At 44.3% G+C, this 11377-nt stretch overlaps 1 protein-coding gene and 1 long non-coding RNA gene across 2 annotated transcripts; one reads left to right on the top strand and one right to left on the bottom strand.

Moving 5' to 3' along the window:
• Positions 1–6738: 6738 nt before the first annotated feature.
• Positions 6739–8162, bottom strand: LOC132331290 (uncharacterized). Its single transcript, XR_009487538.1, has 2 exons — positions 7706–8162; positions 6739–7081 (listed from the first exon to the last, which is right to left on the bottom strand). It is a non-coding gene; the product is annotated as an uncharacterized LOC132331290 (long non-coding RNA).
• A 134-nt stretch (positions 8163–8296) lies between these two features.
• Positions 8297–11059, top strand: MRPS14 (mitochondrial ribosomal protein S14). The gene is made up of 3 exons (XM_059854600.1): positions 8297–8437; positions 9165–9323; positions 10571–11059. The coding sequence occupies exons 1-3, from the start codon at positions 8393–8395 to the stop codon at positions 10751–10753; spliced, it is 387 nt and encodes a 128-aa protein (XP_059710583.1). The 5' UTR covers positions 8297–8392; the 3' UTR covers positions 10754–11059.
• The last annotated feature ends 318 nt before the right edge of the window (positions 11060–11377 follow it).

Here is an 11377-nt window from a genome sequence, read left to right as displayed (position 1 = left end):
CTTGGCAAGCTAGCACTTGGCAAGCTCCCATGTGAGAGCAATCCTGGTGGGAGCAGCCCATTAACACAATCTATTCCTGGGTGAAAAACAACCAGCACCTGTATAAACTGTTTTCACGCAGTTAGATAGAAAAATGAAAACTGTCTCTCACAAACAACTGTCCCTGCAGGTAGACACCAAGAGTTGGAGTGACCAATCAATAAAGAATAACAACTTGTTACTAACCAATGATAATAATTGACAAGAAAGCTCCTGACCAATTGGAGTCACACACAAGGTCTGTAAAACTGTATAAAAAGGAGTTATGTGAATAAAAAATGGGCTTTTTCCACCATGAAGAATAGAGTCTGCATGACTTGTTCCCATACCTGTCTAAGGGAGCCTCCACCTTATTCCATGAGACAGTGGTGGTAACTTTTGTCACTCGGTTGTCACATTGGTTGGGCTATTGATTCCCGAGACAGCATTTCAAAGTGCAGGATTAGCTATCTCCACTTGAATTAAACCCCTAAAACACCTGTCATGGCATGTTAGGAAAACATTCTTCCCTGGGAGTGGGGGGAAGCACTGGCACAGGGTGCCCAGAGAAGCTATGGTTGCCCCTGGATCCCTGGAAGTGTCCAAGGCCAGGTTGGATGGAGCTTGGAGCAGCCTGGGATAGTGAAAGGTGTCCCTGCCCATGGCAGGGGGTTGGGTTAGATGATGTCTAAGGTCCCTTCAAACTCAAACCATTCCATGTACACATTTCCTTTATTTTTTTTTGCCTTGCTCCTCTGGCCAGCAAAAACACTCACTTAGGTTTCCCCCAACAGCCTTTGAAGAAAAGCATCCATAAGAAACCAGGAGAAAGAAGGAATGTTCTATCATTTAGATGAAACTCTCCATTTCTTTCTGCAGGCAGAGCTTGCAGGCTACCTGTCTCTTTACCTTCCATAGGTACCAACTTGAGGATTACCTAGATGCCTTAAAGATCTAGAAATAAAACAACATACTTTTGAGACAGTGATAATATAGGAGGTAACATAAAAGATGGTCTTTAATTGGAGACCCCCAGGGGCAAATATGGAAAAATGCCCACCTCACACAGGGTGAACACAGTTTTGTAAGTTTAGCAAATTAGCATAATTACAAGAAACACCAACTAGAAACACAGGTGATAAAGCAGTTCACCCCCTTGGCTCAAACTCTCCTGGAGCCCCTCTTCTTCCAGTTGTTAATAGGAAAGTGTCTTGGGAGAATAGCTCATCCCTTGGTTCCCAGAGGAAGCAAGATTAGGATTGAAGCCGCTGAAATGCATTTTGTCTTTCCATCTATTGGAGTAGGAAAAATGCTGCAGTGAGCCAGGAGCTGTAATTATACAGCAACAGTCTACAGAGCTACGAATAAATGAAGAATATATAAAAGCAAAAATCAGTTTGGCATCAACCTTCTGGCTTGCCCCCTCCCAGCTCCAAGTACAGGGCCTACCTTTTCTCTGCCTCCACTGCCAGCCATCTGCTGCTCCTCCCTTTCTGCCTTTCCTGCAGACCTGTCTCAGACTCCCTCAGGTTTGCTATTTAAGCTGATGAATCAGAGCTTGGTGGCAGCTCTTGAAGTAGCTGGTATTTGCTTATTTGCATCTCCTAAATTCTTGGGGTTACATAAGAATATGAGCATGGGGGTTATTATTTCCCTTTTTTAAGAACCTTTACATCCCCCATGTCTGTCAAGAACAGCTTGAAAATACAAGTCAAGCATGTTCCAAAAAATCAAAGTCTACACAGGGCAGAAGAATAGCCTTAAAATGACAATGTGGAGGTTGTAGGTTCTGTTGTTTTTTTAAAAATTCATTTTAATGGAGTAATTTACACAACAACCTCAGGAATGTCAGGCCTGATACGGAATTTTTCAGTCTTTGGAAGCAGCATGCCTACCCTTTTGTAAGATGAATTTCAGAAATTCCGTAATCTTGTAAGTAGAATGAGAGTTTAAAATTCTTCAAGGTCTCTTTTGCAATAGAGTAGCTCAAAAATATTTTGCCATTTTTCTTTAAGACAGTCAGTTAGCCAACAGAGTTGTTATTCCATACAGAGGCTAACTCACTATACTTAGCCTGTGTCTGGATGGAGCTATAAGTCAAGTTAAGGGTGAAGTTACTGTAAAAAAGTAAAACACTGAGCTAGGCCTAGGGTTTAGTGTTTAGTGTTTAATATGGAATGCAGGCAAGCTCAAATAAGGTATAAGCAGACCTGGCTGCAGGGCATGAATGAAGAAGCAGTCAATTATGAACCTTTTGTGCTGGAATTTTGAAAGATCTGTCCCCAAACCCTGTAATAACATCACTGTAGCAAAAGCAACTTTCCACATAGCAGTCCTGCCAGTCACTGAGGATGGTTTCCTTTCTGTGTTGTCTTTCACAGGTATGACAGTGGCATCATGTCTGTTCCAGGTTTGAGGCTTATAAAGAGCAAAAGCACTACCAACAATTAGGAAAGATGGCATTTTTTCTTGAAGAAAACTGTTTTGTTTAGTTTATCCAGCTCCAGGTTTGTCATAGAGGGGAACTTAAAGTTTAGATTTCTATCCAACTTGCTTTTTGTCTTTTCAGGGCTTTGATCTAGGCTTGCCCTTAGGGCAGGCACATGGACTGCTGCAGGTGGGGATTTCCATAATATCAGCTCTGAAACAGAAGAATGCCCTTTTTTCCTAACAAGGACAGAATTAAGTGCATGAATATGCCTGGAAACTTGCTATCTAGAAAGCATAGCTTTCTCCCTGGGGAGACACCCCTCCTTATGTGACAGGGGAGCCCAAACAGATCTTGCTGGCCATTCACACATGAGAGAAGAATTGTCTTTGATTAAGTCTGACTGTTAATCATTCCTGCCACTTCACCCACGAATCCTCACCAGTGAGGATGTATCTGCTCTTAGGGTTACTGCTTTTGGGCACCATGACCTGCTTCTCATCCATCTCCACCATGGATCTGAACTTCAGCTTGTAATAATGCACATCTGTTTTAGGGCTCTCCCACCCCACTTGCAGGGACTACTCCACCTCCTCTGTCACTCAGATGGTATTGGCGGCAGACCAGACTGGGAAACACAGCAGAGAGATGTAGGGAAGCAGCAAAAGCACAAAATGGTAAATAGAAGACAGAAAAGTCACAAAACAATGCTCCTTCCCTGCCCAGATTCCTGCTGTAACATTTTCCTCAGCCAAACTGAGGATTCAAGCAAGGACAGCACAAGAGTTACTTCAACAGGTTTAGTTTTATCCATGGTAACAGTCCAGCTCGGGTGTTTGCTGGCTCTGAGTTCCCACCTGCTGTGCTGGAAGCAGGAAAAATGCCAAAATCACCAAGCTTTTCACTGTCTTGGCCCAGTACAAGCAGATAGCACAGTATCAGCTGCTAACCAAAGGACATTTCAGCTCTCAAGAAGCTGCTTCAAATGCACAGCTTTTGCACACTCAACCTCTTAGCCTCAGCAGGATCATGCTCATTCAGTCCTGGGAAGAGCCTATGAGGAGAAATCATTGCTGCAGACATTTTTGGACAGTAAGTACCTAGGAATGACATCCCGCCTACTTTAAAGTTCTTTCTTCATTATTCTTAGTAACATGTTGTCTTTATCCTGCATGCTTCCATTCCTGCTTCTTGCAGCAGGCAGCACTACAAATTCCCTAGAATTCATAGGTGTTAACACATGTAGGATTTGGACATGAAAAATGGAAAGAGATGAAATATGCAATACATTCAGCCCCAATGATCCAAATCTGGGAACAGATTCTCCAGAAAACAATGACATAACTCTAGGCTGGGAAGAGAAAGTGCTTTCCCTGAAATCTAACTTTAAAGATTTAAAACATCTGACTCTTCAAATAATACTACCTGCTCCTACCTGTACTGGCTTCTAGATGCTTGGGCTCAGTGGCAATCCCCTTCACCTGTGATGGAAGTGTGACATTGTGAGATTGCATCCTGGCACCATGCAATCTCACAATCTCATAGCTGAGCTGCTCTTTGGGCACATGGATTTGTTTCACCAACATTCATACCCAGCTGGATAGTCAGGAGGTAATTATTCACATCAGTCACTGGATCCCAGCTGACAGCCAGGGAGTTCAGCACCTGTATATTCTGGGGAGAAAGAACTAAAAGAGAAACAAAGAAAAACATGGCTGTGAGGATCACAACTTGCCACATGGCCAAGCATGAAATTTTTTCAAACTTATTCTGACTAAGAAAATGCAGAACTAGTGTTCCCAGCCTGTAGTCATCTTGAATTTATCCATTTCTTTCTGCTCAACAGCATATCATTAGATAGAAATAAATAATGCAGCCAGTAATAAATATAATTTCCTGGATGACTCTTTGCATCTTCTAAACCCACACTGGCATGAGGAAAACTCTCTCATAAAGCTCTCTCTTACCAATGCATCTAGGAAGAGGAAGACAAGCCTAACTCCTCTTTTCCTATAACTGTCAGAGTTAATTAAAAATGTCAATTGGTCCCCAAAACTGGGGAGTGCAGCTTCTCCACAGCAGAGACAGAAAGCTGAGCTTTTCTGATTGAGTACTGATGGAAACTTACATTTGGTGCCTGGAGGAGACCTGGGCAAATCTGCTGCACATAAGGCATTTCAGGACACCAACAATACCTCAACTGTTTTGTCACAAGACAGACAGCTCCTTGGTGTCTTGAAAGCAGTGCATATAGAATATCTGTTTACCATCCAGTTTACCTGATTTTAATTACAAGTGAGCTCATCCTAAGCTGATCAAACAATCTATCAGCTGTATTTCATTAGCAAGTTTTGTGGTTTGACACAAGCACCCAAGAAAGCTGCTCACTCGCCTTCTCCTGCTACAGCTGGGCAGAGGAGAGAAAAAAATTAAACAAAGGGTTCATGAGTTGAAAGAAGGACCAGAAGAAAACACTCCAAGGGCAAAACAGGCTCAACTTAGAGGTATAGAGTGACTTTTTTACTAACAAAATCAGAGCAGGATACTGAGAAGTAAAATAAACCCTTAAAACACCTTTTCTTCCCCCAACCTCTCCCTCCTTCCCATTGACAGCACAGGAAGATGGAGCATAGGGGTTTTGGTCAGTTCGTCACACAAAGGTTTCTTCTGCTGCTCAGGGAGATAAGTTATTCCCAGCTATGCTTTCCCACCCCAACCCATCCTCTCCCTCCAAGGGACACAGAAACTAGCTCCACCTTTCTTTTTCTCCTGTGCAGACTTCTGAAACAAATCAAAGAGATTGCTTCAAAGCTCTGAACAAATTTATGTCTAAATTCTGCAGATTCTCATCCCAGTCCATTGCAGGAAACCCCCAAAGCTTTGTTTTGTGTGGTTTACTTCCAAACCTCTGGAGATGAGGTCCCCAAACACACAGACACAGGCACAAAATCCCTTTGCTCGGCACCTAGTGATTAATAGCATTCTGGGCTGTAACATGATCTTGTGACTAATTAGGGCTTCATGGGAATCACAAACTGAGCTCAACATTTTCCTGGGCTTAGAAGTCATTTCAGAGGAAAAAACCCTGGACACAAGCATTTCTGTCAAGCATAATTAAATAGAACAACTTTTTTGGCTTCCTCATCATATAATAAAGAGATTTTTTTCCCCCTGCTGTTAAAAAGAGTGGGTTTAGCTGACTTTTTGTGGAGAATATAATGTCATACATATAACTGGCAATAACACCATATTAGGGAAGAATGCCTAACAGTCAGATCTGCCAGGCACAGAATATTCTCCTAAGGGAAAGGATAAAAGAAATACTGTTCACACCTTTTCAATTATTGCAGAGGAAAGCACAGGACAATGAAAGCTGGAGAAAATGTGAAATATTTGTGTGAGAGTTTCCAACAATCTAACTCTGCAAGTCTTTTTCCATCCTACTGCCCAGTGTTTGAGGATTTAGGGTATCTGCCTAATATCATGTATTAGGAACAAGCATTCTAAAAAGAAACCCTTCTAGGTTAAACCCTAGCTCCATTAGACCCAAAGGCAAAACTCCCATTTATAGTAGCAGATACGTAGTTTTATATGGTTGGAGGAGAAAACCTGGGAGAGCTTAAGCCCTCCAAAATAGGCTTAAAAAACCCATTAAATACTACTGCACCTTTTGTAGTAATAATACATGCCCATAATACAGGATTACATGTTTGTGTAAAGCTTCAAAATCCTTGGAGGGCATCTGCTCTAAGAAGTCAGAGACAAACTGAGGCTTTCCCTCAAAACAAACAATAGGAATCTCAAAGAAATTAAAAATTATTTTCTCTTACCTATCACCTGGGCTCTGGTTCAGAGCCCTTCTGATGCAGGCACCACTTGCAAAGGTAATTTGAGCAAACCAAAAAGTGACCAAATCCTCTCCCCAGTCCAGCTGCAAAGCAGCAGCAGTCCCTGCAGGGAGTTTAAGAGCCCATGGACCAGATGAAAGGAACCAACAGAGGCCTCAGGGCGTTTCCCTCTTCCAAACCACCTAAGGAGCAGGCTGCCTTTAGGAGTGATTCCCCTGCTCAGCATTCCTCTTGCCCATCAGCAGGGAGAACCATTTCCCATTTGTTTTATGGTCTGCTACTAGTCAAAAGCCAGAAAGCCTCTCCAGCTCTGTACATGTCTGTAAGAATCACAGGATGGTTACTGAGAATACCGTATCAGCAAGCACATCTGTAATATTAATGATGAGGAATGCAGGCAGAGTACATCAGAAAATAAAAATTAAAAAGAAAATTAAACTCAGCAGCAGTCAAACATTACATTTATTCAGCACAATACTTTCAAAAATCCCTCAAGAACTACCCACACAATTATTTAACCAGGTGCATTACTGAGCCCAGTTTTTAGCTGACAAACCCTCAGATTCTGAACAGTTCCTTTGATTTACAGCAACCAGAAGCTGTGCTCAGGAAGCAGAAGATTGTAGCAGCCTGAGGAATGCTAACATGCATCATTAATCCTTGCCAGTCTCAGCTGGGAAAATGCCAATCACACAGGTGATGCTGTTGAGCAAGTGAGGGAGTCAGCCCTGGCTGAAGAAATAGCTCTCCTTGGCATCCTCACCCATTCCTCCTGCATCTGGACCATCTAAAAAACACAAAAGGAGAAGTCATATACAAAATATTGTAGAAAAGAATGCATGCTGTAACATCAAAATCCCCTTTGATAGCATCTATTTTATCTGCTCTGCTGATATACATACCAATTAATTTTACCATCCGGAAAAATAGCAAGTTATAGAGAATTATAAAGCTTGGAATTCTCCCCTTGCAAACAGCAGAAAGCTACCACAGTAAGCACCTAGGAAAGCTGCTGACTGCAGCATGGATAATAAAATTTGATTAGCCAGCCAACCTAGCTAATTCTTCCAGATTATTACATACTTCTGGACCAGTATAATATACCAAACATCTGAGTAAAACAACTAGCACACACAGAGCAAGCAGCTTGACAAACTGAGAGAACCAGCTTCTCGAATGACTTTTTGAATGTAGCTAATGAGCTGATACAAACAGAAAACTATGATTTCAACATCAAAACTGTGATACATGTTCTCCCTGAAATCAGGAAATAGTATTTTAAATGCTGCCTAAGCGAAGTCCCAGTCAGCGGAACAGGACAGTTTCTCTCACTGAACAAGAACGATGGAAGCAGAATTTGCCATTTGTTTTTCTCTGTTTGGGGTTATGATTATTCAGGTTTGGATATTACCAAAGGTTTGGACAACACTCCAAGGCATGCAGTGGAATTCTTGGATTTGTCCCATGTGGGGCCAGAAGCTGAACTCGATGATCCTTATGGGTCCTTTCCAATTCAGAATGGTCTACGATTCGAAACCCACCATTAGAAAAATCCCCTGCAATCCATAGGTATAAATCTAGGCATTCAGGAGTAGTCCTAGGTGATAAACAAGAAAAAGACACCCCTAAGGAACAGAACTAGCCCAGAGCTGCTTGTCCCGCAGCAGACAAGCGGTCAGGACGCCTATGGAGGATGGGCTCACAGAGAGGGACCCACAACGGTGGGGCGATGCCTTTGAGTCAATTTTCCTGCTGGGACACTTTCCCTGGCATGTTCACAGCCACTCCCCCTCAGCCCGGGATAACTCTGCTGCAGCCAAGGCCGGACTCCGATGTTCCTATGGCAGATCCAGCTGCGTCCAATGACGGGTGATGCCAGCGAGCCCTGCCAGCACTGCTGAGATATACACAGCGCTGCCCTCAAGTGCGGGCGGGGCTCTTAATGCAATTCCAGCCGCAGAGGGTTAAAAAACACGGGCAACGCGCACTGGGGACGCAGCATTGGGAACGCAGCACTGGCAGGAGGCGGGCGCGGCTCGAGGGGCGGCCTGAGGGCGGGCCCTGCCCTGGCTGCGCGCATGCGCGGCTCGGCGACAAGATGGCGGCGGCCGCGCTGTGCTGGGCGCTGAGGGCGGCTCGGCAGGTCAGACCGACTCCTTCCTCTCCATTCGTCTCACCCTGCTTCCCCGCGTCTCTCCGGGACCCCATCCGCCCGGCCGAGGCACCGGGGAGCGGAGATGCGGGTAGTGTTTGACCGCTGCGGGCTTGGCCCGGCCCCCGCGGCGTGGGAACATCGCTGATCCGGTGTTATGTAGCGTTCGGTGTAGCTTCTGTCTCTCTGTGAAGAGAACTTGCTAACACTTTATATGATGTTCAGAGTTATATACTAATACAGTAGGGAATCTGGTATGAAAGCTAAAACTCTCAAGGCATCGCTGTTAGTTAGAGAGAGCAAAGATCGGTGGTGCCCTTCGTGAGGAAGATGTAGACAGCGATGAGGTGTAAGAAGTGTAACGTGAGATCCAGGAGTTAAACGATACCGGAGACACAGGATCCGAGCGAACGGCTGGAGCCGTGTCAGGGGAGGGTGAGGCTGGGTATTAGCAAAAGGGTTTCCCCATGCGGGTGTTCGGGCTCTGGAATAGTCCCCCCAAGGAGTGGTGACGGCCCCAAGGCTTGCCAGAGCTCAAAGGCTGTTTGGGTAACACTGAGGCACATGGTGGGATTCTGGGGGCCAGGCATTGAACTCGGTATTTGTCGGTCCCTTCCAACTCTGGATATTCCATGCTTTATGGAAATAACAATTCATCCTTGACTGGGGCAGACTACATACAACAGGCAGGTATCACAAATTTTATTTTTTCAATCAGGTTCTCCACTCATCCTGCCCAAGGCAGGTGCGGAGCTACTATGTGGACTGGAGGATGCTGCGGGACGTCAAGAGAAGGAAGATGGCCTACGAGCATGCAGATGAGAGGCTGCGGATCAACGCCATCCGCAAGAACTCCATCCTCCCCAAGGAGCTGCAGGTACTTGCCAGCTGCCTGGACCCAGACAGGGCATGAACCAGATCATGGCTCTTGCTGCTGTGGTGTGCTCAGGGCCACAGCAGTCACTTTATAGATCCAAATGGCTGTCCCAGGTCACAGATATTGTGTTTCCCCAGCTCACAAGCACAGAATCATGTCATATTCCATAGTGACTTCGGCCTTTTGGGGGTGTTTACAACACCATGTTCACCTGACTGGAGGTTATGTGCATTGGGTTTGGGGTTTTTTGAAATCAGTGCTTGTGGAAGCAGCATATGTAACACTAAGTACAGTGAAGTCACATGCATACACTGCCCTTAACATACATTGACAAACCTATTTTCTTTACTTCCAATAATTCAGAATAATAAACTCCAGATTTTTTATTTAAAAATCTGAATGCCTGATCTAGCCCAAACCACCAATCTGCACGATTACAAATATTTCATTTTACTTCTTGCCTGAGCTACAAGCATGTGAAACTTGCATCAGATGTGGGTGTTAAAACTGTTCTTAAAAATCAACCGCCCTGCTCTCAGCCTGCCTTACTAAGCACCAAAAACATTTGCACGTATCAGACTATTCCTGTGTTTGATCTGGCCATGATAATTACACATCCTGGGAGAGAAAAGCATATGAATTTGCTTTTATATATTGACTTTACCATTCTTGGGCAAGTCTGACTGGTGCTGGACGTCCTTATGAGGCAAAACCAATACAGAAAAAAGCCCCAAAATAAGATCCTGTAACACCTTCCAAAGAGCCCTATATGAGATCCCTTTTACTGATACCTTGGCAGGCAGTTAATAAACAACATATATTTAAATTCAGCTCATCTGAAAGGACTAGCCTACCCTGCAACGAGGAGAAAGCCAAACGTGTTTTTGACTAAATGTAATTCCTGGCTTGAGGTTATTCAGGCTGTAATAAGATTAAATCTTGGATCTCTTAGAGGGCTAGCCCACCCTGGAACAGGACTAAAATTAGTGACTTGAGATTGTTCTGTGTAATAGGATTAATCTGGAGGTCTCCACGTGGATCAGTTTACATTCACTGTTGGAATGCCCAGAAAGGGTGGGCTGAGCAAGGTGAAAGCTCCCAATTAAATAGCAAAGCTTATTCATGAGGTGGTAGAGAAACTTGTGACGGTTCCTATTAAACATGTGGATTTTGAGGTGTGGGAGTAAGGCCCCTCTAAATCCCAGGGAACACAGATAAACTTTTGTGTTCTGGTCTCATGTTTTTAGGAAGTGGCTGATAAAGAGATCGCTGCCCTGCCCCGGGACAGCTGCCCTGTGAGGATCCGGAACCGCTGTGTGCTGACGTCCCGCCCTCGGGGGGTTAAGCAGCGGTGGAGGCTCAGCAGAATTGTTTTCCGCCACTTTGCTGACCACGGTCAGATGTCCGGTGTACAGAGAGCCATGTGGTAACAATCTTCACATGCATGTGCAGTCAGGCAGATGAAACAAACCAGGCTCATTTGTGTGGGTAATTAAAGCAAGACTGTCCTGCCTCAGAACCCAGCATCAATGTCAAACTGCTAAGGGAAGGAGTTGTGCTGATTCATTAAACTCACTGGATTAGAATTGGTAGCAGCTGACCAGCAGCAGCACAACTGCACTGAACTGATCTGTGTGAGAGGCAGTTTGTGAGAAAAAAATCACTATGTGATGGTTGCAGAACTAAGCTGAGGTTTGTGGTATGGGCAATATTAGAAATAAAGACATACAGCACAAGGCTTGTTTAAGCTTTTTTTTTTTTGTTGCCATCATACGGTAAGTTCATCATGGTAATTTGGGTAAAAGCATCAGTAAAACTGCACAACAGGACAAAGTGGTATTCTGTGAACAAGGGCAAGCACAGAGTGGGAATAAAACATGGCCTCAAGTATAGATACTCTTGCTATGCTAACTCAATATATGCGTGTATTAACGAGCAGACGACGTGGCTAAAGGACCTGTTACAAACTACACTGTGCTGGTATTTCTCCTGTTCGTAGCTCAGTCCCATGCTTCAAGAACAAGGTGGCAAGGAAGCCCTAGTCCAGACCCTAA

Source organism: Haemorhous mexicanus, chromosome 9 (genome assembly GCF_027477595.1).
Source record: "Haemorhous mexicanus isolate bHaeMex1 chromosome 9, bHaeMex1.pri, whole genome shotgun sequence".
NCBI lineage: Eukaryota > Metazoa > Chordata > Aves > Passeriformes > Fringillidae > Haemorhous > Haemorhous mexicanus.
The sequence above is the reverse complement of the archived record's forward strand: the minus strand, read 5'-3'. Positions and strand labels throughout refer to the sequence as shown.